This window comes from Triticum aestivum, chromosome 7B (assembly GCF_018294505.1).
Source record: "Triticum aestivum cultivar Chinese Spring chromosome 7B, IWGSC CS RefSeq v2.1, whole genome shotgun sequence".
NCBI lineage: Eukaryota > Viridiplantae > Streptophyta > Magnoliopsida > Poales > Poaceae > Triticum > Triticum aestivum.
Genome location: NC_057813.1, coordinates 158,673,432 through 158,698,763, shown reverse-complemented (window position 1 = coordinate 158,698,763; position 25,332 = coordinate 158,673,432). Strand labels below are relative to the sequence as shown.

Sequence of the window (25,332 nt, the reverse complement as noted above, 5' to 3'; positions counted from 1 at the left end):
AGCCCTAGATCCATCTAGGGGGGCGGCCAAGGGGGGAGAGGGGGAAACTTGCCCCCCAAGTAAGGTGGAGGCGCCCCTCCCCAAACCCTAGGCGCCTTGGGCCCTTGTGGGGGGGCGCACCAGCCTACCTGGGGCTGGTCCCCTCCCACACTTGGCCCATGCATCCCTCCGGGGATGGTGGCCCCACTTGGTGGACCCCCGGGACCCTCCCGGTGGTCCCGGTACATTACCGATAAAACCCGAAACTTTTCCGGTGACCAAAACAGGACTTCCCATATATAAATCTTTACCTCCAAACCATTCCGGAACTCCTCGTTATGTCCGAGATCTCACCCGGGACTCCAAACAACATTCGGTAACCACATACAAACTTCCTTTATAACCCTAGCGTCATCGAACCTTAAGTGTGTAGACCCTACGGGTTCGGGAACCATGCAGACATGACCGAGACGTTCTCCGGTCAATAACCAACAGCGGGATCTGGATACCCATGTTGTCTCCCACATGTTCCACGATGATCTCATCGGATGAACCACGATGTCGAGGATTCGATCAATCCCGTATACAATTCCCTTTGTCTACGGTATTGTACTTGCCCAAGATTCGATCGTCGGTATGCCGATACCTTGTTCAATCTCATTACCGGCAAGTCTCTTTACTCGTTCCGTAACACATCATCCCATGATCAACCCCTTGGTCACATTGTGCACATTATGATGATGTCCTACCGAGTGGGCCCAGAGATACCTCTCCGTCAACCGGAGTGACAAATCCCAGTCTCGATTCTTTCCAACCCAACAGACACTTTTGGAGATACCCGTAGTGCACCTTTATAGCCACCCAGTTACGTTGTGACGTTTGGTACACCCAAAGCATTCCTACAGTATCCGGGAGTTGCACAATCTCATGGTCTAAGGAAATTATACTTGACATTAGAAAAGCTTTAGCGTACAAACTACACGATCTTTGTGCTAGGCTTAGGATTGGGTCTCGTCCATCACATCATTCTCCTAATGATGTGATCCCGTTATCAACGACATCCAATGTCCATGGTCAGGAAACCGTAACCATCTATTGATCAACAAGCTAGTCATCTAGAGGCTTACTAGGGACATGGTGTCGTCTATGTATCCACACATGTATCTGAGTTTCCTATCAATACAATTATAGCATGGATAATAAATGATTATCATGAACAAGGAAATATAATAATAATAACTAATTTATTATTGCCTCTAGGGCATATTTCCAACAGTCTCCCACTTGCACTAGAGTCAATAATCTAGTTCACATTGCCATGTGATTAACACTGATAGGTCACATCACCATGTGACCAACATCCAAAGAGTTTACTAGTGTCACTAAACTAGTTCACATCACCATGTGATTAAGACACAATGAGTTCTGGGGTTTGATCATGTTTTGCTTGTGAGAGAGGTTTTAGTCAACGGGTCTGCAACATTCAGATCCGTATGTACTTCGCAAATCTCTAGGTCATATTGTAAATGCTGCTTCCACGCTCCACTTGGAGCTATTCCAAATGGTTGCTCTACTATACGTATCTGGTTTGCTACTCAGAGTCACTCAGATAGGTGTTAAAGCTTGCATCGGCGTAACCCTTTACGCCGAACTCTTTATCACCTCCATAATTGAGAAACATGTCCTTATTTACTCTAAGGACAATTTTGACCGCTGTCCAATGATCCATTCATGGATCATTCTTGTACCCCTTGACTGACTCATGGCAAGGCACACTTCTGGTGTGGTACATAGCATAGAATACTATAGAGTCTACATCTGAAGCATAGGGGACGACCTTCGTCCTTTCTCTCTCTTCTGCCGTGGTCGAGCTCTAAGTCTTAACTTCATACCTTACAACTCAGGCAAGAACTCCTTCTTTGACTGATCTATCTTGAACACCTTCAAGATCATGTCAAGGTATGTGCTCATTTGAAAGTACCATTCAGCGTTTCTGATCTATCCTCATAGATCTCGATGCTCAATGTTCAAGTAGCTTAATCCAGGTCTTCCATTGAAAAACACTTTTCAAATAACCCTATATGCTTTCCAGAAATTCTACATCATTTCTGATCAACAATATGTCAACAACATATACTCATCAGAAATGCTATAGTGCTCCCACTCACTTCTTTGGAAATACAAGTTTCTCATAAACTTTGTATAAACCCAAGATCTTTGATCATCTCATCAAAGCGTACATTCCAACTCCGAGATGCTTACTCCAGTCCTTAGAAGGATTGCTGGAGCCTTGCATACTTATTAGCGTCTTTCAAGATTGACAAAACCTTCTGGTTGTATCACATACAACCTTTCCTCAAGGATACCGTCGAGGAAACAATGTTTTGACATTCTATCTGCAAGATTTCATAAATCATGTAGTAATTGCTAATATAATTCCAACAGACTCTTAGCATCGCAATGAGTGAGAAAGTCTCATCATAGTCAACTCCTTGAACTTGTCGAAAAACATCTTAACGACAAGTCGAGCTTTCTTAATGGTGATACTTACCATCATTGTCTGTCTTTCTTTAAAATCCATCTGTACCCAACAGCCTTACGACCATCAAGTAGTTCTTCCAAAGTCTACACTTTGTTTTCATACATGGATCCTCTCTCGGATTTTATGGCCTCAAGCCATTTGTCGGAATCCGGGCCCACCATCGCTTCTCCATAGCTCGTAGGTTCATTGTTGTCTAGCAACATGACCTTCAAGACAGGATCACCGTACTACTCTGAAGCAGTACCTGTCCTTGTCGTCCTACGAGGTTTGGTAGTGACTTGATCCGAAGCATTTTGATCACTATCATCAGCTTCCACTTCAATTGGTGTAGGTGCCACAGGAAAAACTTCTTGTGCCCTGCTACACACTAGTTGAAGTGATGGTTCAACAACCTCATCAAGTCTCCACCATCCTCCCACTCAATTCTTTTGAGAGAAACTTTTCCTCGAGAAAGGACCCGTTTCTAGAAACAATCCTTTTGCTTCCGGATCTGAAATAGGAGGTATACCCAACTGTTTTTGGGTGTCCTATGAAGATGCATTTTATCCGCTTTGGGTTCGAGCTCATCAGGATGAAACTTTTTCATATGAGCGTCGCTGCCCCAAACTTTCAAGAAACGACAGCTTAGGTTTCTCTAAACCATAGTTCATACGATGTCATCTCAATGGAATTATGTGGTGCCCTATTAAAGTGAATGTGGTTGTCTCTAATGCCTAACCCATGAACGATAGTGGTAATTCGATAAGAGACATCATGGTATGCACCATATCCAATAGGGTGCAACTATGATGTTCGGACACACCATCACACTATGGTGTTCCAGGCGGTATTAATTGTGAAACAATGTCCACAATGTCTTAATTGCGCGCCAAAGCTCGTAACTCAAATACTCATCTCTATGATCATATCATAGACATTTTATCCTCTTGTCACGATGATCTTCAACTTCACTCTGAAATTACTTGAACCATTTAATAATTCAGACTTGTGTTTCATCAAGTAAATATACTCAACATCTACTCAAATCATCTATGAAGTAAGAACATAATGATATTCACTGCATGCCTCGGCACTCATTGGACTGCGCACATCAAAATGTGTTACTTCCAACAAGTTGCTATCTTGTTCCATCTTACTGAAAATGAGGCTTTTCAGTCATCTTGCCCATGTGGTATGATTTTCATATCTCAAGTGATTCAAAATCAAGTGAGTCCAAACGATCCATCTACATGGAGTTTCTTCATGCGTTTACACCAATAGACATGGTTCGCATGTCTAAAACTTTTCAAAACGAGTGAGTCCAAAGATCCATCAACATGGAGCTTCTTCATGCGTTTTATACCAATATGACTTACATGGCAGTGTCACAAGTAAGTGGTACTATCATTACTATCTTATATCTTTTGGCATGAAAATGTGTATCACTACGATCGAGATTCAATAAACCATTCCTTTAGGTGCAAGACCATTGAAGGTATTATTCAAATAAATAGAGTAACCATTATTCTCCTTAAATGAATAATCGTATTGCGATAGACATAATCCAATCATGTCTATGCTCAACGCAAACACCAAATGACAATTATTCAGGTTTAATACTAATCTTGATGGAAGAGGGAGCGTGCGATGTTTGATCACATCAACCTTGGAAACACTTCCAACACATATCGCCAGCTCACCTTTAGCTAGTCTCCGTTTATTCCGTAGCTTTTTATTTCGAGTTACTAACACTTAGCAACCGAACCGGTATCTAATACCCTGCTGCTACTAGGAGTACTAGTAAAGTACACATTAACATAATGTATATCCAATATACTTCTGTCGACCTTGCCTACCTTCTTATCTACCAAGTATCTAGGGTGGTTCTGCTCCAGTGTCCGTTCCCTCATTACAGAAGCACTTAGTCTCGGGTTTGGGTTCAACCCTGGGTTTCTTCACTGGAGCAGCAACTGATTTGTTGTTTCATGAAGTACCCCTTCTTGCCCTTGCCCTTCTTGAAACTAGTGGTTTCACTAACCATCAACAATTGATGCTCCTTCTTGATTTCTACATTCGCGGTGTCGAACATTGCGAATAGCTCAAGGATCATCATATCTATCCCTGTTATGTTATAGTTCAACACGAAGCTCCAGTAGCTTGGTGGCAATGACTTTGGAGAAACATCACTATCTCATATGGAAGATTAACTCCCACTCGATTCAAGTGATTGTAGTACCCAGACAATCTGAGTACAAGCTCAATGATTGAGATCTTCTCCCTTAGTTTGTAGGCTAGAAAACTCGTCGGAGGTCTCATACCTCTTGACGTGGGCACGAGCCTGAAATCCCAATTTCAGCTCTTGGAGCATCTCATATGTTCTGCGACATTTCAAAAAATGTCTTCGGTGCCTCAATTCTAAACCATTTAACATTACCGAACTATCATGTAGTCATCAAAAAATGTGTATGTCAGATGTTCGCAACATCCACAGACCACGTTCGAGGTCCAGCACACCGAGCGGTGCATTAAGGACATAAGCCTTCTATTGTCCACATAATTGCTACTGTCGACTTTTAACTATATTTTCTCTAGGAACATATCTAAAATAGTAGAACTAAAGCGCGAGCTATGACATAATTTGCAAAGGACTTTTGACTATGTTCAGGATAATTAAGTTCATCTAATGAACTCCCACTCAGATAGACATCCCTCTAGTCATCTAAGTGATTACATGATGCGAGTCAACTAGGCCGTGTCTGATCATCACATGAGACGGACTAGTCATCATCGGTGAACATCTTCATGTTGATCGTATCTACTATATGACTCATGCTCGACCTTTCGGTCTCTTGTGTTCCGAGGCCATGTATGTACATGCTAGGCTTGTCAAGTTAACCTAAGTGTTTCGCGTGTGTAAATCTGGCTTACACCCGTTGTATGTGAACGTTAGAATCTATCACACCCGATCATCACGTGGTGCTTCGAAACGACGAACTTTCGCAATGGTGCACAGTTAGGGGGAACACTTTCTTGAAATTTTAATGAGGGATCATCTTATTTACTACCGTTGTTCTAAGCAAATAAGATGCATAAACATGATAAACATCACATGCAATCAAATAGTGACATGATATGGCCAATATCATTTTTGCTCCTTTTGATCTCCATCTTCGGGGCTCCATGATCATCATCGTCACTGGCATGACACCACGATCTCCATCATCATGTCTCCATGAAGTTGTCTCGCCAACTTATTACTTCTACTACTATGGCTACCGGTTAGCAATAAAGTAAAGTAATTACATGGCATTGTTCAATGACACGCAAGTCATACAATAAATAAAGACAACTCCTATGGCTCCTGCCGGTTGTCATACTCATCGACATGCAAGTCGTGATTCCTATTACAAGAACATGATCAATCTCATACATCGCATATCATTCATCACATTCTTCTTGGCCATATCACATCACAAAGCATACCCTGCAAAAACAAGTTAGACGTCCTCTAATTGTTGTTTGCATGTTTTACGTGGCTGCTATGGGTTTCTAGCAAGAACGTTTCTTACCTACGCAAAAACCACAACGTGATATGCCAATTGCTATTTACCCTTCATAAGGACCCTTTTCATCGAATCCGATCCAACTAAAGTGGGAGAGACTGGCACCCGCTAGCCACCTTATGCAACAAGTGCATGTCAGTCGGTGGAACCTGTCTCACGTAAGTGTACGTGTAAGGTCGGTCTGGGTCGCTTCATCCCACAATGCCGCCGAATCAAGATTGGACTAGTAACTGTAAGCGTATTGAACAAAATCAATTCCCACAACTATTTTGTGTTCTACTCGTGCAAAGAATCTACGCAATAGACCTAGCTCATGATGCCACTATTGGGGAACGTAGCAGAAATTCAAAAAATTTCCTACGTGTCACCAAGATCTATCTATGGAGAGACTAGCAACGAGAGAGGGGAGTGCATCTACATACCCTTGTAGATCGCTAAGCGGAAGTGTTCAAGATAACAGGGTTGAAGGAGTCGTACTCGTCGTGATCCAAATCACCGGAGATCCTAGTGCCGAACGGACGGCACCTCCGCGTTCAACACACGTACAGCCCGGTGACGTCTCCCATGCCTTGATCCAGAAAGGAGAGAGGGAGAGGTTGGGGAAGACTCCGTCCAGCAGCAGCACAATGGCGTGGTGGTGATGGAGGAGCGTGGCAATCCTGCAGGGCTTCGCCAAGCACCGCGGGAGAGGAGGAGAAAGAGAGGTAGGGATGCGCCAACAGGAGAAGAACTTCGTGTGTTGGGCTGCCCCTTTGCCTCCACTATATATAGGGGGAGAGGGAGGGCTGCGCCCCCACCTAGGGTTCCACCCCCAGGGGAGGCGGCCAGACCTAGATCCCATCTAGGGGGGCGGCCAAGGGGGGAGAGGGGGAAACTTGCCCCCCAAGTAAGGTGGAGGCGCCCCCTCCCCAAACCCTAGGCGCCTTGGGCCCTTGTGGGGGGAGCACCAGCCTACCTGGGGCTGGTCCCCTCCCACACTTGGCCCATGCAGACCTCCGGGGATGGTGGCCCCACTTGGTGGACCCCCGGGACCCTCCCGGTGGTCCCGGTACGTTACCGATAAAACCCAAAACTTTTCTGGTGACCAAAACAGGACTTCCCATATATAAAACTTTACCTCCGGACCATTCCAAAACTCCTCGTGATGTCCGGGATCTCATCCGGGACTCCGAACAACATTCGGTAACCACATACAAACTTCCTTTATAACCCTAGCGTCATCGAACCTTAAGTGTGTAGACCCTACGGGTTCGGGAACCATGCAGACATGACCGAGACGTTCTCCGGTCAATAACCAACAGCGGGATCTGGATACCCATGTTGGCTCCCACATGTTCCACTATGATCTCATCAGATGAACCACAATGTCGAGGATTCGATCAATCCCGTATACAATTCCCTTTGTCTAGCGGTATTGTACTTTCCCGAGATTCGGTCGTCGATATGTCGATACCTTGTTCAATCTCATTACCGGCAAGTCTCTTTACTCGTTCCGTAACACATCATCCTGTGATCAACCCGTTGGTCACATTGTGCACATTATGATGATGTCCTACCAAGTGGGCCTAGAGATACCTCTCCGTCAACCGGAGTGACAAATCCCAGTCTCGATTCGTGCCAACCCAACAGACACTTTTAGAGATACCCGTAGTGCACCTTTATAGCCACCCAGTTACGTTGTGATGTTTGGTACACCCAAAGCATTCCTACAGTATCCGGGAGTTGCACAATCTCATGGTCTAAGGAAATGATACTTGACATTAGAAAAGCTTTAGCATACGAACTACACGATCTTTGTGCTAGGCTTAGGATTGGGTCTTGTCCATCACATCATTCTCCTAATGATGTGATCCCGTTATCAACGACATCCAATGTCCATGGTCAGGAAACCATAACCATCTATTGATCAACGAGCTAGTCATCTAGAGGCTTACTAGGGACATGGTGTTGTCTATGTATCCACACATGTATCTGAGTTTCCTATCAATACAATTATAGCATGGATAATAAACGATTATCATGAACAAGGAAATATAATAATAATAACTAACTTATTATTGCCTCTAGGGCATATTTCCAACATGCAGATCCGCGTCCCCGATGCCCCCCACATCCTCCTATAGATCCTCCTCGTCATCCCCCTCCTCACCCCCTCCTCCTCCTCAACCTCCTCCTCCTCCTTCGGGCCGGATCCACTGCATTCGGAGGTAGCCCCGCGATGATCCGGGCTTCGAGCCTCACCCCAATATGCTCAAGGAGCTGTAGCCAGTGCTCTGGCGTTATAGATGGGTGTCCCCTTATCCGACGGTGTGGGGGCATGGCTACTAGTGGTGGCGGATGGGGAGTGGAAAGTGGCGGCGGCGATGGATGGGCGGAGGAAAATGTGGAGGGGTAGGGTTTCGGTGCCGGTGGTTGGCTTAAATAGCTAGGCTATGCACTACGCGGTCCGATGGAGCAGCGCCATGCGGTGACATCGGTCCAACGGAGGAGAGGAGCTTCAGACCGCCGGGTTTCCGGACGATTCCGCTTGGGACCCCGACGTCGGTGTTGGGGAACGTTGCAGAAAATAAAAAAATTCTATGGTTTCACCAAGATCAATCTATGAGTTCATCTAGCAACGAGAGAGAGGAGTGCATCTACATACCCTTGTAGATCGAGCGGAAGCGTTCAAGAGAACGGGGTTGAGGGAGTCGTACTCATCGTGATCCAAATCACCAGAGATCCTAGCGCCGAACGGACGGCACCTCCATGTTCAACACACGTACGGTCAGCATGACGTCTCCTCCTTCTTGATCCAGCAAGGGGAAGGAGAGGTTGATGAAGATCCAGCAGCACGACGGCGTGGCGGTGGATGCGGCAGGGATCCCGGCAGGGCTTCGCCAAGCGTCTGCAGGAGGGAGAGGTGTAGCAAGGGGGAAGGGAGGCGCCAAGTGCAAGGGTGCGGCTGCCCTCCCTCCCTCCTCTATGTATAGGGTTCCCTGGGGGGCACCGGCCCTAGGAGATGGGATCTCCTAGGGGGGGCGACGACCAAGGGGGGTGCCTTGCCCCCCAAGGCAAGTGGAGGTGCCCCCTCCCCTAGGGTTCCCAACCCTAGGCCTAGGGGGGGCCCAAGGGGGGGCGCACCAGCCCACCAGGGGCTGGTTCCCCTCCCACTTCAGCCCATGGGGCCCTCCGAGATAGGTGGCCCCACCCGGTGGACCCCCGGGACCCTTCCGGTGGTCCCGGTACAATACTGGTGACCCCCGAAACTTTCTCGATGGCCGAAACTCGACTTCCCATATATAATTCTTTACCTCCGGACCATTCTGGAACTCCTCGTGACATCCGGGATCTCATCCGGGACTCCAAACAACTTTCGGTTTGCTGCATACTAATATCTCTACAACCCTAGCGTCACCGAACCTTAAGTGTGTAGACCCTACGGGTTCGGGAGACACGTAGACATGACCGAGACGGCTCTCCGATCAATAACCAACAGCGGGATCTGGATACCCATGTTGGCTCCCACATGCTCCTCGATGATCTCATCGGATGAACCACGATGTCGAGCATTCAAGCAACCCCGTATACAATTCCCTTTGTCAATCGGTATGTTATTGCCCGAGATTCGATCGTTGGTATCCCAATACCTCATTCAATCTCGTTACCGGCAAGTCACTTTACTCGTACCGTAATGCATGATCCCGTGACCAGACACTTGGTCACTTTGAGCTCATTATGATGATGCATTACCGAGTGGGCCCAGAGATACCTCTCCGTCATACGGAGTGACAAATCCCAGTCTCGATCCGTGTCAACCGAATGGACACTTTCGGAGATACCCGTAGTATACCTTTATAGTCACCCAGTTACGTTGCGACGTTTGGTACACCCAAAGCACTCCTACGGTATCCGGGAGTTACACGATCTCATGGTCTAAGGAAAAGATACTTGACATTGGAAAAGCTTTAGCAAACGAACTACACGATCTTGTGCTATGCTTAGGATTGGGTCTTGTCCATCACATCATTCTCCTAATGATGTGATCCCGTTATCAATGACATCCAATGTCCATAGTCAGGAAACCATGACTATCTATTGATCAACGAGCTAGTCAACTAGAGGCTCACTAGTGACATATTGTGGTCTATGTATTCACACATGTATTACGATTTCCGGGTAACACAATTATAGCATGAATAAAAGACATTTATCATGAACAAGGAAATATAATAATAATCCTTTTATTATTGCCTCTAGGGCATATTTCCAACAGTCTCCCACTTGCACTAGAGTCAATAATCTAGTTACATTGTGATGAATCGAACACCCATAGAGTTCTGGTGTTGATCATGTTTTGCTCGCGGAAGAGGTTTACTCAACGGATCTGCAACATTCAGATCCGTATGTACTTTGCAAATATCTATGTCTCCATCTTGAACATTTTCACGGATGAAGTTGAAACGAGGCTTGATGTGCCTGTTCTTCTTGTGAAACCTGGGCTCCTTGGCAAGGGCAATACCTCCAGTGTTGTCACAGAAGAGAGTGATCGGCCCCGACGCATTGGGTATGACTCCTAGGTCGGTGATGAACTCCTTCATCCATATTGCTTCATGCGCTGCCTCCGAGGCTACCATGTACTCCACTTCACATGTAGATCCCGCCACGACGCTCTGCTTGCAACTGCACCAGCTTACTGCTCCACGATTCAATATATACATGTATCCGGTTTGAGACTTAGAGTCATCCAGATCTATGTCGAATCTAGCATCGACGTAACCCTTTACGATGAGCTCTTCATCACCTCCATAAACGAGAAACATGTCCTTTGTCCTTTTCAGGTACTTCAGGATATTCTTGACTGTTGTCCAGTGTTCCTTGCCGGGATTACTTTGGTACCTTCCTACCAAACTTACGGCAAGGTTTACATCAGGTCTGGTACACAACATGGCATACATAATAGATCCTATGGCTGAGGCATAGGGGATGACACTCATCTCTTCTTTATCTTCTATCGTAGTCGGGCATTGAGCCGAGCTCAATCTTACACCTTGCAATACAGGCAAGAACCCTTTCTTGGACTGATCCATATTGAACTTCTTCAATATGTTATCAAGGTATGTGCTTTGTGAAAGACCTATGAGGCGTCTCGATCTATCCCTATAGATCTTGATGCCTAATATGTAAGCAGCTTCTCCAAGGTCCTTCATTGAAAAACACTTATTCAAGTAGGCCTTAATGCTGTCCAAAAGTTCTATATCATTTCCCATCAGAAGTATGTCATCTACATATAATATGAGAAATGCTACAGAGCTCCCACTCACTTTCTTGTAAACGCAGGCTTCTCCATAAGTCTGCATAAACCCAAACGCTTTGATCATCTCATCAAAGCGAATGTTCCAACTCCGAGATGCTTGCACCAGCCCATAAATGGATCGCTGGATCTTGCATACCTTGTTAGCATTCTTAGGATCGACAAAACCTTCCGGCTGCATCATATACAGTTCTTCCTTAAGATAGCCATTAAGGAATGCCGTTTTGACGCCCATCTGCCATATCTCATAATCATAGTATGCGGCAATTGCTAACATGATTCAGACGGACTTCAGCTTCGCTACGGGAGAGAATGTCTCATCGTAGTCAACCCCTTGAACTTGCCGATAACCCTTAGCGACAAGTCGAGCTTTATAGATGGTAACATTACCATCCGCGTCCGTCTTCTTCTTAAAGATCCATTTGTTTCTATCGCTCGCCGATCATTGGGCAAGTCTGTCAAAGTCCATACTTTGTTTTCATACATGGATTCTATCTCGGATTGCATGGCTTCAAGCCATATGTTGGAATCTGGGCCCGCCATCGCTTCTTCATAGTTCGAAGGTTCACCGTTGTCTAACAACATGATTTCCAGGACAGGGTTGCCATACCACTCTGGTGTGGAACGTGTCCTTGTGGACCTACGAAGTTTAGTAGCAACTTGATCCGAAGTACCTTGATCATCATCATTAATTTCCTCTCCAGTCGGTGTAGGCACCACAGGAACATTTTCCTAAGCTGCACTACTTTCCGGTTCAAGAGGTAGTACTTCATCGAGTTCTACTTTCCTCCCACTTACTCCTTTCGAGAGAAACTCTTTTTCCAGAAAGGATCCGTTCTTGGCAACAAAGATCTTGCCTTCGGATCTAAGGTAGAAGGTATACCCAACGGTTTCCCTAGGGTATCCTATGAAGACGCATTTTTCCGACTTGGGTTTGAGCTTTTCAGGTTGAAGTTTCTTGACATAAGCATCGCATCCCCAAACTTTTATAAACGACAGCTTAGGTTTCTTCCCAAACCATAATTCATACGGTGTCGTCTCAACAGATTTATACGGAGCCCTATTTAAAGTGAATATAGCTGTCTCTAGAGCGTATCCCCAAAATGATAGCGGTAAATCGGTAAGAGACATCATAGATCGCACCATATCCAATAGAGTGCGATTACAACGTTCGGACACACCGTTACGTTGAGGTGTTCCAGGCGGCGTGAGTTGTAAAACGATTCCACATTTCCTTAAGTGCGTACCAAATTCGTGACTTAAATATTCTCCTCCATGATCTGATCGTAAGAACTTTATCTTTCGGTCACGTTGATTCTCTACCTCATTCTGAAATTCCTTGAACTTTTCAAAGGTCTCAGACTTGTGTTTCATCAAGTAGACATACCCATATCTACTTAAGTCATCAGTGAGACTGAGAACATAACGATATCCTCCACGAGCCTCAACGCTCATTGGACCGCACACATCAGTATGTATGACTTCCAATAAGTTGGTTGCTCGCTCCATTGTTCCGGAGAAAGGAGTCTTGGTTATTTTTCCCATAAGGCATGGTTCGCATGTGTCAAATGATTCATAATCGAGAGACTCTAAAAGTCCATCGGCATGGAGCTTCTTCATGTGCTTGACACCAATGTGACCAAGGCGGCAGTGCCACAAGTATGTGGGACTATCATTATCAACTTTACATCTTTTGGTATGCATACTATAAATATGTGTAACATCACGTTCGAGATTCATTAAGAATAAACCATTGACCATCGGGGCATGACCATAAAACATATCTCTCATATAAATAGAACAACCATTATTCTCGGATTTAAATGAGTAGCCATCTCGTATTAAACGAGATCCAGATACAATGTCCATGCTCAAACTTGGCACTAAATAACAATTATTGAGGTTTAAAACTAATCCTGTAGGTAAATGTAGAGGTAGCGTGCCGACGGCGATCACATCGACCTTGGAACCATTCCCAACGCGCATCGCCACCTCGCCCTTCGCCAGTCTCCGCTTATTCCGCAGCTCCTGCTTTGAGTTACAAATATGAGCAACGGCGCCGGTATCAAATACCCAGGAGCTACTACGAGCACTGGTAAGGTACACATCAATTACATGTATATCACATATACCTTTAGTGTTGCCGGCCTTCTTGTCCGCTAAGTATTTGGGGCAGTTCCGCTTCCAGTGACCCTTCCCTTTGCAATAAAAGCACTCAGTCTCAGGCTTGGGTCCATTCTTTGACTTCTTCCTGGCAACTGGCTTACTGGGCGTGGCAACATCCTTGCCATCCTTCTTGAAGTTCTTCTTACCCTTGCCTTTCTTGAACTTAGTGGTTTTATTGACCATCAACACTTGATGTTCCTTTTTGATTTCTACCTCTGCTGACTTTAGCATTGAAAATACTTCAGGAATAGTTTTCACCATCCCCTGCATATTGTAGTTCATCACAAAGCTCTTGTAGCTCGATGGGAGCGACTGAAGGATTCTGTCAATGACCGCCTCGTCCGGGAGGTTAATGTCCAGCTGGGACAGGTGGTTGTGCAACCCAGACATTTTGAGTATGTGCTCACTGACAGAACTACTTTCCTCCATCTTACAACTATAGAACTTGTCGGAGACTTCATATCTCTCGACCCGGGCGTGAGCTTGGAAAACCATTTTCAGCTCCTCGAACATCTCATATGCTCCGTGTTGCTCAAAACGCTTTTGGAGCCCCGGTTCTAAGCTGTAAAGCATGCCGCACTGAACGAGGGAGTGATCATCAGCACGTGACTGCCAAGCGTTCATAACGTCTTGGTTCTCTGGGATGGGTGCTTCACCTAGCGGTCCTTCTAGGACATATGCTTTCTTGGCAGCTATGAGGATGATCCTCAGGTTCCGGACCCAGTCCGTATAGTTGTTGCCATCATCTTTCAGCTTGGTTTTCTCCAGGAACGCGTTGAAGTTCACGTTGACATGAGCGTTGGCCATTTGATCTACAAGACATTTTTTGCAAAGATTTTAGACTAAGTTCATGATAATTAAGTTCATCAAATTATTTAATGAACTCCCACTCAAATTAGACATCCCTCTAGTCATCTAAGTGTTACATGATCCGAGTCGACTAGGCCGTGTTCGATCATCACGTGAGACGGACTAGTCATCATCGGTGAACATCTCCATGTTGATCGTATCTTCCATATGACTCATGTTTGACCTTTCGGTCTCTGTGTTTCGAGGCCATGTCTGTACATGCTAGGCTCGTCAAGTTAACCTAAGTGTTTTGCATGTGTAAATCTGTCTTACACCCATTGTATGTAAACGTTAGAATCTATCACACCCGATCATCACGTGGTGCTTCGAAACAACGAACTGTCGCAATGGCGCACAGTTAGGGGGAACACTTTCTTGAAATTATTATGAGGGATCATCTTATTTACTACTGTCGTTCTAAGTAAACAAGATGCAAAAACATGATAAACATCACATGCAATCAAATAGTAGTGACATGATATGGCCAATATCATATAGCTCCTTTGATCTCCATCTTTGAGGCTCCATGATCATATTTGTCACCGGCATGACACCATGATCTCCATCATCATGATCTCCATCATCGTGTCTCCATGAAGTTGCTCGCCAACTATTACTTCTACTACTATGGCTAACGGTTTAGCAATAAAGTAAAGTAATTACATGGCGTTAAATCATTGACACGCAGGTCATACAATTATTAAGACAACTCCTATGGCTCCTGCCGGTTGTCATATTCATCGACATGCAAGTCGTGATTCCTATTACAAGAACATGATCTCATACATCACAATATATCATTCATCATTCATCACAACTTTTGGCCATATCACATCACAAAGCAATTGCTGCAAAAACAAGTTAGACGTCCTCTAATTGTTGTTGCATCTTTTACGTGGTTGCAATAGGGTTCTAGCAAGAACGTTTTTCTTACCTACGAAAAAGTCACAACGTGATTTGTTAACTTCTATTTACCCTTCATAAGGACCCTTTTCATCGAATCCGCTCCAACTAAAGTGGGAGAGACACACACCCGCTAGCCACCTTATGCAACTAGTGCATGTCAGTCGGTGGAACCTGTCTCACGTAAGCGTACGTGTAAGGTCGGTCCGGGCCGCTTCATCCCACAATACCGATGAAGCAAAATAAGACTAGTAGTGGCAAAAAAGTTGACAACATCTACACCCACAACAAATTTGTGTTCTACTCGTGCAAAGAGAACTACGCATAGACCTAGCTCATGATGCCACTGTTGGGGAACGTTGCAGAAAATAAAAAATTCTACGGTTTCACCAAGATCAATCTATGAGTTCATCTAGCAACGAGAGAGAGGAGTGCATCTACATACCCTTGTAGATCGAGCGGAAGCGTTCAAGAGAACGGGGTTGAGGGAGTTGTACTCGTCGTGATCCAAATCACCGGAGATCCTAGCGCCGAACGGATGGCACCTCCGTGTTCAACACACGTACGGTCAGCGTGACGTCTCCTCCTTCTTGATCCAGCAAGGGGAAGGAGAGGTCGATGAAGATCCAGCAGCACGACGGCGTGGTGGTGGATGCAGCAGGGATCCCGGCAGGGCTTCGCCAAGCGTCTGCGGGAGGGAGAGGTGTAGCAAGGGGGAAGGGAGGCGCCAAGTGCAAGGGTGCGGCTACCCTCCCTCCCCCCTCTATATATAGGGTCCCCAAGGGGGGCGCCGGCCCTAGGAGATGGGATCTCCTAGGGGGGCGCCGGCCAAGGGGGGTGCCTTGGCCCCCAAGGCAAGTGGAGGCGCCCCCTCCCCTAGGGTTCCCAACCCTAGGCGCAGGAGGCCAAGGGGGGCGCACCAGCCCACCAGGGGCTGGTTCCCCTCCCACTTCAGCCCATGGGGCCCTCCGGGATAGGTGGCCCCACCCAGTGGACCCCCGGGACCCTTCCGGTGGTCCCGGTACAATACCGGTGACCCCCGAACTTTCCCGATGGCCGAAACTTGACTTCTCATATATAATTATTTACCTTTGAACCATTCCGGAACTCCTCGTGACGTCCGGGATCTCATCCGGGACTCTGAACAACTTTCGGTTTGCTGCATACTAATATCTCTACAACCCTAGCGTCACCGAACCTTAAGTGTGTAGACCCTACGGGTTCGGGAGACACGTAGACATGACCGAGACGGCTCTCCGGTCAATAACCAACAGCGGGATCTGGATACCCATGTTGGCTCCCACATGCTCCTCGATGATCTCATCGGATGAACCACGATGTCGAGGATTCAAGCAACCCCGTATACAATTCCCTTTGTCAATCGGTATGTTATTGCCCGAGATTCGATTGTCGGTATCCCAATACCTCGTTCAATCTCGTTACCGGCAAGTCACTTCACTCATACCGTAATGCATGATCCCGTGACCAGACACTTGATCACTTTGAGCTCATTATGATGATGCATTACCGAGTGGGCCCAGAGATACCTCTCCGTCATACGGAGTGACAAATCCCAGTCTCGATCCGTGTCAACCCAACAGACACTTTTGGAGATACCCGTAGTATACCTTTATAGTCACCCAGTTACGTTGTGACGTTTGGTACACCCAAAGCACTCCTACGGTATCCGGGAGTTACACGATCTCATGGTCTAAGAAAAAGATACTTTACATTGGAAAAGCTTTAGCAAACGAACTACACGATCTTGTGCTATGCTTAGGATTGGGTCTTGTCCATCACATCATTCTCCTAATGATGTGATCCCGTTATCAATGACATCCAATGTCCATAGTCAGGAAACCATGACTATCTGTTGATCAACGAGCTAGTCAAGTAGAGGCTCACTAGGGACATATTGTGGTCTATATATTCACACATGTATTACGATTTCCGGGTAACACAATTATAGCATGAATAAAAGACATTTATCATGAACAAGGAAATATAATAATAATCCTTTTATTATTGCCTCTAGGGCATATTTCGAACAGTCGGTCCGATGTGGCGGGCGCGCTCGGGCGCCCCATATTCACCCCATATTTGAGCTGGATACGAGGGGTGCCGGTCAGTCCGTGCGTTTGAGGCGCCCGGCTGGGTCGAAATTTCATGACCAGTCAGTGGCCCAACGGCCCGCCCGGGCGTTTGAGGCGGGTTTGGGGTGCCCGACTGCAGATGCTCTAATAGACACGAACACATCTATATCTACTAATAAAGGAAGGACCGTTCTTGCATGTCTGTCGTGCATTTTGTAGAAAACCCCTTGATGTTTCTGGTAATCAAATCTGCATTCCAGCTTTAAGTGAGTTTTTCTCTTTTGAGTAGAAAACTCCCAGTTGTTTTTGGTAATCAACCCTCAGTCTAGTTTTAAGTGATGTTTTGTTTTTTTACGGAAAACACCTTTGTCATTTCTGGTAATCAATCCATAGTCCAGTTTTAGTTGACGTTTCGCTTTTGCAAAACCCTTGTCTATTCTGCTAATGAACCTGCAGTCTATATCAAATATCTTTTAAAATATCAGTATCTTTTAAACCCAAACTTCAATTTTAATATGCTATATATGATATTTGATTTGAAAAATGTGTAGAGGGAAGGATGAGAAGCGGTAACACGGATGGATGCCATGTTGAAATGACGTGAACCTATTAAGGTCATGGTTACTGGGTTAGGAACATGTGGTATTTTTTCTCGGGAGAATATCATACGGAAACCAACATTCAAAGATAACTTCGTGAAAGCCATGTTAAAGTTAAAAAAAACTGAAAAAATATGGGATACTAAAAGAATGATGTTCTATTGTCATGTGAAATTTCAAGTAAAAACACATTACGGGATGCGAGCTATGAAAAAGACAAATTCAGCAATGAAAAATGATGTTACTATTTGACCCTATTCAATGTTGATTTTGTCTTTTTCATAGCTCATATCCTGTAATGTGTTTGAACTTGAAATTTTGCATGGCAATAGAACATCACCTCTTAACATCCCATATTTTCATGGGATTTTTTTGAAACTTCGAAACATCGTTTTCTCGTGATTTTCACAAGTTTCCATCGAATATTGATTTTCATATGATATTCTTTTTTTTCTCTTCCGTAGTAATGCACAGGATCTTTTGCTAGTCTACAAAAGGACACTAATACCAGGGACTGACTAACACTACTACTCGTACGAGATAGTATTGGTTGTTTCAGTTCACCATGTCTTGGAACTTCCGTCACATGAACACCTTGGCCAATCCTTTGTTCAGCCTTCCAAGTATCACTTGCATCTGTCATGCGTGGAAGGGAGAAGAGTGCAAGTTTCAGCAAGCAACCGGAAGACACGGCACGTCGGCACCCTTGCACAATCACTCAGGCTTGAAGTTTAGCTTAGATTAAGGCCTGAAGTTTAAGAGCGTGCCTAAAGAAACACTAGTTAGACTCGAAACTACCCAACGGAATTTCCGTCCAGGTGAACCCATGCTAAAAAGTAATTTTAAAAAGAAAAAGGTCGAATAATTTTGAAACAGTTTTCAGTGTGAACATGGTCCAGTGTAAAGTTTCGCGAAGGAGTGTTCTTCTGCCCGGAAGAAAATGAATTCTGTTCTATATAAAAATTACAGTTTAAGGTCTTTGAAGTTACAATTTTGTTCATTTCCCCAGAAGAGCACTGGAGTCATTTCTTTGTGAAACTTCATATGCAAGAGAACACTCGAAGATGTTCGTCACAAATAAGTTATTGAATTGTTTATTTTAGACATTTTTCAAAATTAATATGGCTTAGCGAGTGCGCTGGACCCATGTCCCAAAGATTTATATCACAGTTAGACTCATTTATTTTTGGGCGAAGAATGCCAACAACACACGCGGAAACTGTTTGCATTCTCATCTCGACAACTACAACTATGATTTATTTTTTGAAAAACTTTAAATCTATTCATCAAACATCATGGCAGTATAAAAGACACAAGAAGTAACAAAAATTACATTCATATTCATATTCATAACTACAAGTAATGTAGCGAGCCGAAAGCGTGTCGCCATCATCACCACTCCCTCACTAGAGCTGGACAAACCTCGTTGTACTAGACCCCAAAGGATCAGCGCACCAGACCATCAATCGTCGCTGGTAGAGAATCATAGATTGAAAGGATCCAACTATTGACACATGAACGCAAACGAACGAGACCGGATCCACGCAGGTCCACCGAGACAAACACCGAGCGAATCATGTGTGACCCGCTGAAGGCACACCTCCACGCGTCCTCCGACGACACGAACACACCATCCAAACGGGGCTAAGCGGGGAAAATCATATTCCAACTTCAGCGAGTTGCCGTCGCCTCGCCTTCCTAAGTAGGACACAAACCCTAAACAGACAAAAAAACACATAAAAACAGGCATGAGCCCTTCAGTCGGCAAGGAGCGAGATCCACTCTGTCTTAATGACCCTAAGACCACAAAAGACGAGGTAGATCGACGACGTCAGTAGGAGGAAGGAAACCCTAAAAGCCTGCGAGTCTTTCTTTCTTTATCGGGAAGAAAGAAAACATGCGTGTATGACTACAACTAGGATTGACTTGCTAATACAAGCTGTAAAGGTTCAAATTCTAAAAATCTAACTATAATCTCTGCAAAATAGGGGAAATTTGGAAGATCTAGTCCAAATATGTGATTGCAAATGTGAATTGTATCCGTATGTTTTAGTACCAATATATATACGGTTATATGGTGTCTTCAATTTAGAAGGATTTCGTCTAGGGAAGAAAACGGAGCGGAAACAGATGAAACCAGGTGCTATCATATTTGTTTTCATTTTTTTTGCAGAAGCGAAAACGAATACAGAAACCCCGAAAATGAATATGAAAATAGATACTACCAGAAATAAACACGGAGCGAATAGATAGCGAACACGGAAACAAAACTATGTATTGACGGGAACTTAAAAACCCCTTGAATCATAAAGAAATACACACAAAAAGTTAAGGAATTGTTAACATGACTATAATATTATATGATTGTGTTAGCAACATAGGGTAGTATTATAGTAGTAGTACATGACAATTCCGTATAGGGTCTAGTTAGTACGTGTGTGGTAATAAAAGTTGGTCCTTAAATGATCCATCACTTACTCTGCTCATTGTGTCGTTATGTGTTGTTTGGTAGTTGGACTACAAAGCAGACATGGGCCTATAGTAGAAATGGAAATTCCATATTCACGGAAACGGAAAGTTCCATTTCCACGTGTGTTCCATCGGAAAACACTGTGCCATTTTTGTTTCCGTTTCCACATAAAAAATTCCATTTTCATTTCCTTTTCGCAAACCGTTTTCGTTTTCATATTTTCTTTCCATTTCCATTTTTCTCCGGAAAAGCGAAAATTTTCCACTTCATTTTCATCCCTAATTTCATCAGAGTTTTTATTTTCTCAATTTTCTTTTATGAGGGCTTGTTTGATATTTTTATGGTTTTTAATCATAAATTCTTTTTTCCTAAGAACTGGTACTTTCATACAGTTTAAAGGAAAAGAAACCATTAATCCGAACCTCATGATCTTTTTTACCCGCAAAGAAAAAGAACCTCATGAATTTTGTTTCTTTTACAGCTATGGCACACACCTAATTTTAAAAAACTTACTTTTTATCCTGTGATGCACATAAATGTGTTCTTTCATTTTTTTAAAGTGATAAATGTGTTCTTTATAACTCTATTTTTAATAACCGCAGGATTAGAGCATGTTTTTTTTCTATTCCTTATTGATTTGGAACTCTGCGAATCGATGATGACTCAGAGTTCACCAGACTGCCGCTGCTACCTGCCTTCCTTCCTTCCTCTTCTTCCTTCCGCCGCCCGCCTCCTACCCCTCCCCCACCCGCCATGGCCCATCACCACCTCCTCCCTTTACTCCTCGTCCTCGTCCTCCCCCTCTTCGCCTCCGCCGCGGCCACCGGCGACGAGGCGCACCTCTCCGCGGTGATCGGCGACACGGGCCTGGCCTTCGCCAAGGACGTGCTGATCGGCGAGGCGGTGCGGTCGCTCACCCCGCTCCGCCTCCCCGGGGCGGAGAAGGCCTTTCGCGTGCCCTTCCTCGGCGGCATCCGCGCCGCCGTCTCCAACATCACGCTCTTCCACCTCGACGTGGGGGATGACTCTGTTGTTCGCCTCGGCGACTCGGCCCTCGTCGTCGTCGCCTCCGGCATTACCGCCAACATCAGCATGGCCTGGAGCTACTCCTACTACTCCTGGTACTTCCCCGTGGAGATCTCCGACAGCGGCACCGCCTCGATCCTGGTAATCGACTGATTTCCTCTGGCTACTGCGGGCCAGAAGGGGGTGCGATTTGGTGTCGAATGTGCTAGATTTGGTCTACCATTATCGTGAAATTCGGTGTGAACTCTGATTGCTTTGTTTTGACAGCATCATTGAATTTGTATGCTAGCACTAGCTTGACACCAGAACATAATTGCCCTGGCTTGGATATTTCTTAATTCCAACTGTAGTTATGTGGATCGTGTGAGTTCGGTGCTTAAGAAACGCGACCTTTAGTAGTACTCTTGTATGCCTTATGAGTGTAAGTTTACCTAGCTGTCTAGTGATTGAAGTGTGAGTTAGTTCCTGACATTCTCTTCACTTTGATGGCTCAAAGAATGGAAACAGAAGTAGATTGCTTACACAACGAGTTTGCATATTCATGGTTTCTTGTCTCTATCAAACCAAGCTGGAAATTTCTTCTCGGTTTCTTGATTTACATACTTATTCATTATTTATCCTTTTCCACTGAGAATATTCTTTTGACAACACATTTTAACTCAAATAGCAGAAGCTGCTTCTTGCTGTATGTTAATATTTTGCAAGTCTGCAATTCTTTGACTTCTTCAAAAGTATTTAATTCTGAATCAGTTTACCGCACGTGGCAATTGTATTACTTACACAGTTACTCTTTAACTCGAAGACAAACAATCATGCATTGATGAGTTAAAACAATCCTTGGTACTATCAGAGTTTCAAAAATCATTAATTGATCAGCTATTATTATACTATGCTACTGCACTGGTTTTGGCCAGTTAAAGGAAGTAGGCAGGAGGGGTCTAGTGTAAGAATTGTACTCAAGGGTGAGGATACTCCTTGATACAGCAAATACGCTGGAGACCAGTACTATCTTACTGGCTCTGTCTTATTTTTGATTGTTACATAACATTCATTTTTCCTTGAATTGCTTGAAGAATGTTGTGAAGTCTATGTTTTCTTTTGGAAACAGTAAAACATTTGAAAATTAGATCATCGAGTGTGTCAAAATACAACCCATTGTTGTACCTTTACTGAAAACTTTCTGATAGTTTGATTTATGCTCAAGGAAAAAGTCTAATAACTGGCATGAGCATTATGGTCTTAAAATCTCAAATTAACTTGTCAAATTGTGGGTAATGTTTCATATTATACTCATGATATGCTATATATTTGACTTATGATGATATTCCATTGTTGCATCATGTAAACTTCCTAGCCAGCTAAGATACTAGGTTACTTTCTACTCTATCTTTAGTTGTTGTTTGTCTGTTCTGCTACTGAGAAGAAGCAGCTCATGAATTTTCCATGTGTGTAAGGTTCAAGGAATGGAAGTTGGGACAACCATGGAAATCAAGAATTACAATGGAAGTTTGGCTCTGAATGCCACACAATGTGGTTGTTCTGTGAAGGACTTGGTGATATCTCTGGATGGTGGAGCATCTTGGTTTTATCAAGGGTATGCTCTCCTTGTGTATCTCTTTAAAAATAAATGCTAAAAAGTTAAAATACAAGTTGAAATTGTTTATTAGCACTTGAGGATTTAGAGTTTAGGAAATGATGTCTCTTGGTGTAAAAAGTGCGTAGCTTTTGTGAGACTAGGACAAACATACGTGATATTTCTAGTGAGACATGATTTAGTTCAATTTTTGTTCATCTTCTGAGACTAGAAAACAAATGAGATGCCATTCACGGCTTTGGTCAGGCTCCTTCATAAACATGAACATATCTGATCATTTTATTTGATTTGATGTTCCCTCTTTTATAAATATAACCAATCACGTCAAAGGCGAAATTCTCCTAATTTAATTATTTTTCCTACTTGGCCTTCTTTTTGAAGGTTTATAAATGCTTTTGAGGACCATATTAGAGCTGCGGTTGAAAAGGTAATACCGGAAAATATTATTGGCAGCACATCAAAACTGGACTCGTTGCTTCAAGGTCTTCCTAGGAGTGTCAGTCTGGACAATGTCACTGCTCTGAACATGACTTTTGTCAATGATCCACAATACGGGAATTCCTCAATTGAGTTTGATATCAGTGGATTGTTCACTTCTACAGTTGCTAAGACTAGCAATTTGCAGAAGCATCCCCAGCTTTCATTATCTTGTGGTGGAGCATCAAATATGCTTTTGCTTTCACTCGATGAAGATGTATTCAATTCGGCATTAGAGGCTTACTTCAAGGTAATCAGACATTTTTAATAATATGTCAAGAATGTTCTGCCTTGTAGGTTTTACATTATCCCTTTTCCCCCTTCAGGCAGGTTCCATGCATTGGGTTGTCGACAAAGTTCCTGATCAATCTCTACTGAATACAGCAGGCTGGAAATTTATTATTCCTCGCTTGTATTGGAACTATCCAAATGATGACATGGTCCTGAACATTTCGATGACTTCATCCCCACTAATGAGGATTACATCTGAAAAGATTGGTGCTACCATTAATGCAGACATGATAATTGATGTTTTACATGGCACGGAGACGGTTCCAGTTGCATGCATCTCTGTAGTAAGAAATCTAAAATTCTAAACTTCTTTTATGATGTGTTTTTGTTGCTCCATTGCTTCAAGATGTGTTTACCATCACTGATTACACTATTAACAGTCTCTTAGCTTCAGCATCACTTTTTTGAAATTTTAAATCATATACAGTATTAATATTCCAAGTAGGATTCTAACATCTGGAATGATTTGTTTCCTTGCAGGTAGTTAGCGCGTCAGGTGTTGTGGAGGCATCAGGGGATAAAGTATATGGTACGGTTGGCTTAAATGATTTCTCTCTTTCCTTGAAGTGGAGTAAAATCGGAAACTTCCATATGTCTTTGATTCAGGTATTCCACTGTCTTTATGCACATTTATTTTATTTACTTTTTATCAGTGGTAAGGGGATTCATATTATTCTGTTAGTTGACTTCTGGCTGCCTACTGCTCACATTTTATTTCGTATAGTAATGGATAGCCATCGTTGCAAGTGAAGGCTTTGTTCTACATCTATGGTTTGTTTATTAAATCATCACGGTTGTTTCATTTGCAGGGAGTGATACGTGTTTTCTTGAACACCGTATGCATGCCATATCTGAACTCACACCTGGGGAATGGATATATCTTACCTGTGGTTCATGGCTTCACTTTGAAAGACATATATGTAGTTACTTCTACCGAACAGTTGATGCTCTGTTCAGATATTACCTTCGCAAATGCAAGCCGCTTGGCGGCTTTACCAGTTTTGTGATACCGTGTTGTACAGAGCCTGTAACTTCCGTCCGAGCCACAAACTAGGCCCTGGGGGAAGAGACTACACTTGCACATATGTGTACATTATTGTTCATAGTCTCTTTGTTGAAATTATTCACATTCATTTGTACAAATTTGTTTCCACTTATCTAATACTCTCTCTGTCCCAAAATAAGTGTAACTGATTCAGTACAAAGTTAGTACAAAGTTGTACTAAATCAGCGACACTTATTTTGCGACGGAGGGAGTACAATTCATTCTTGCATATTGATCTTTTGGAAATGAAGTAGTGCCATGTCTGGTATGTGCACCTCTAATGTGCGCAGCTAGCCACATTAGGGTTTAGAAATGTCATGTATTCCTTATTGAATTTGTGTACTTTCTAGTACAAGATTGAAGAAACTGTAAGCATGGTGCTACTGTACATTGTGGGAGTTTTGCAAGATCAAACGTATTGAATAGATCGATTTGGAAAGTGGTACCTTCGAACCGTGCACTT

General features: G+C 43.9%; 1 protein-coding gene across 1 annotated transcript; it reads left to right on the top strand.

Moving 5' to 3' along the window:
- Window positions 1–21,136: 21,136 nt before the first annotated feature.
- On the top strand, window positions 21,137–24,967 carry LOC123159178 (putative BPI/LBP family protein At1g04970). Its single transcript, XM_044577006.1, has 6 exons — window positions 21,137–21,603; window positions 22,917–23,056; window positions 23,438–23,783; window positions 23,860–24,108; window positions 24,305–24,430; window positions 24,634–24,967. The coding sequence occupies exons 1-6, from the start codon at window positions 21,190–21,192 to the stop codon at window positions 24,829–24,831; spliced, it is 1,473 nt and encodes a 490-aa protein (XP_044432941.1). The 5' UTR covers window positions 21,137–21,189; the 3' UTR covers window positions 24,832–24,967.
- Window positions 24,968–25,332: the final 365 nt, after the last annotated feature.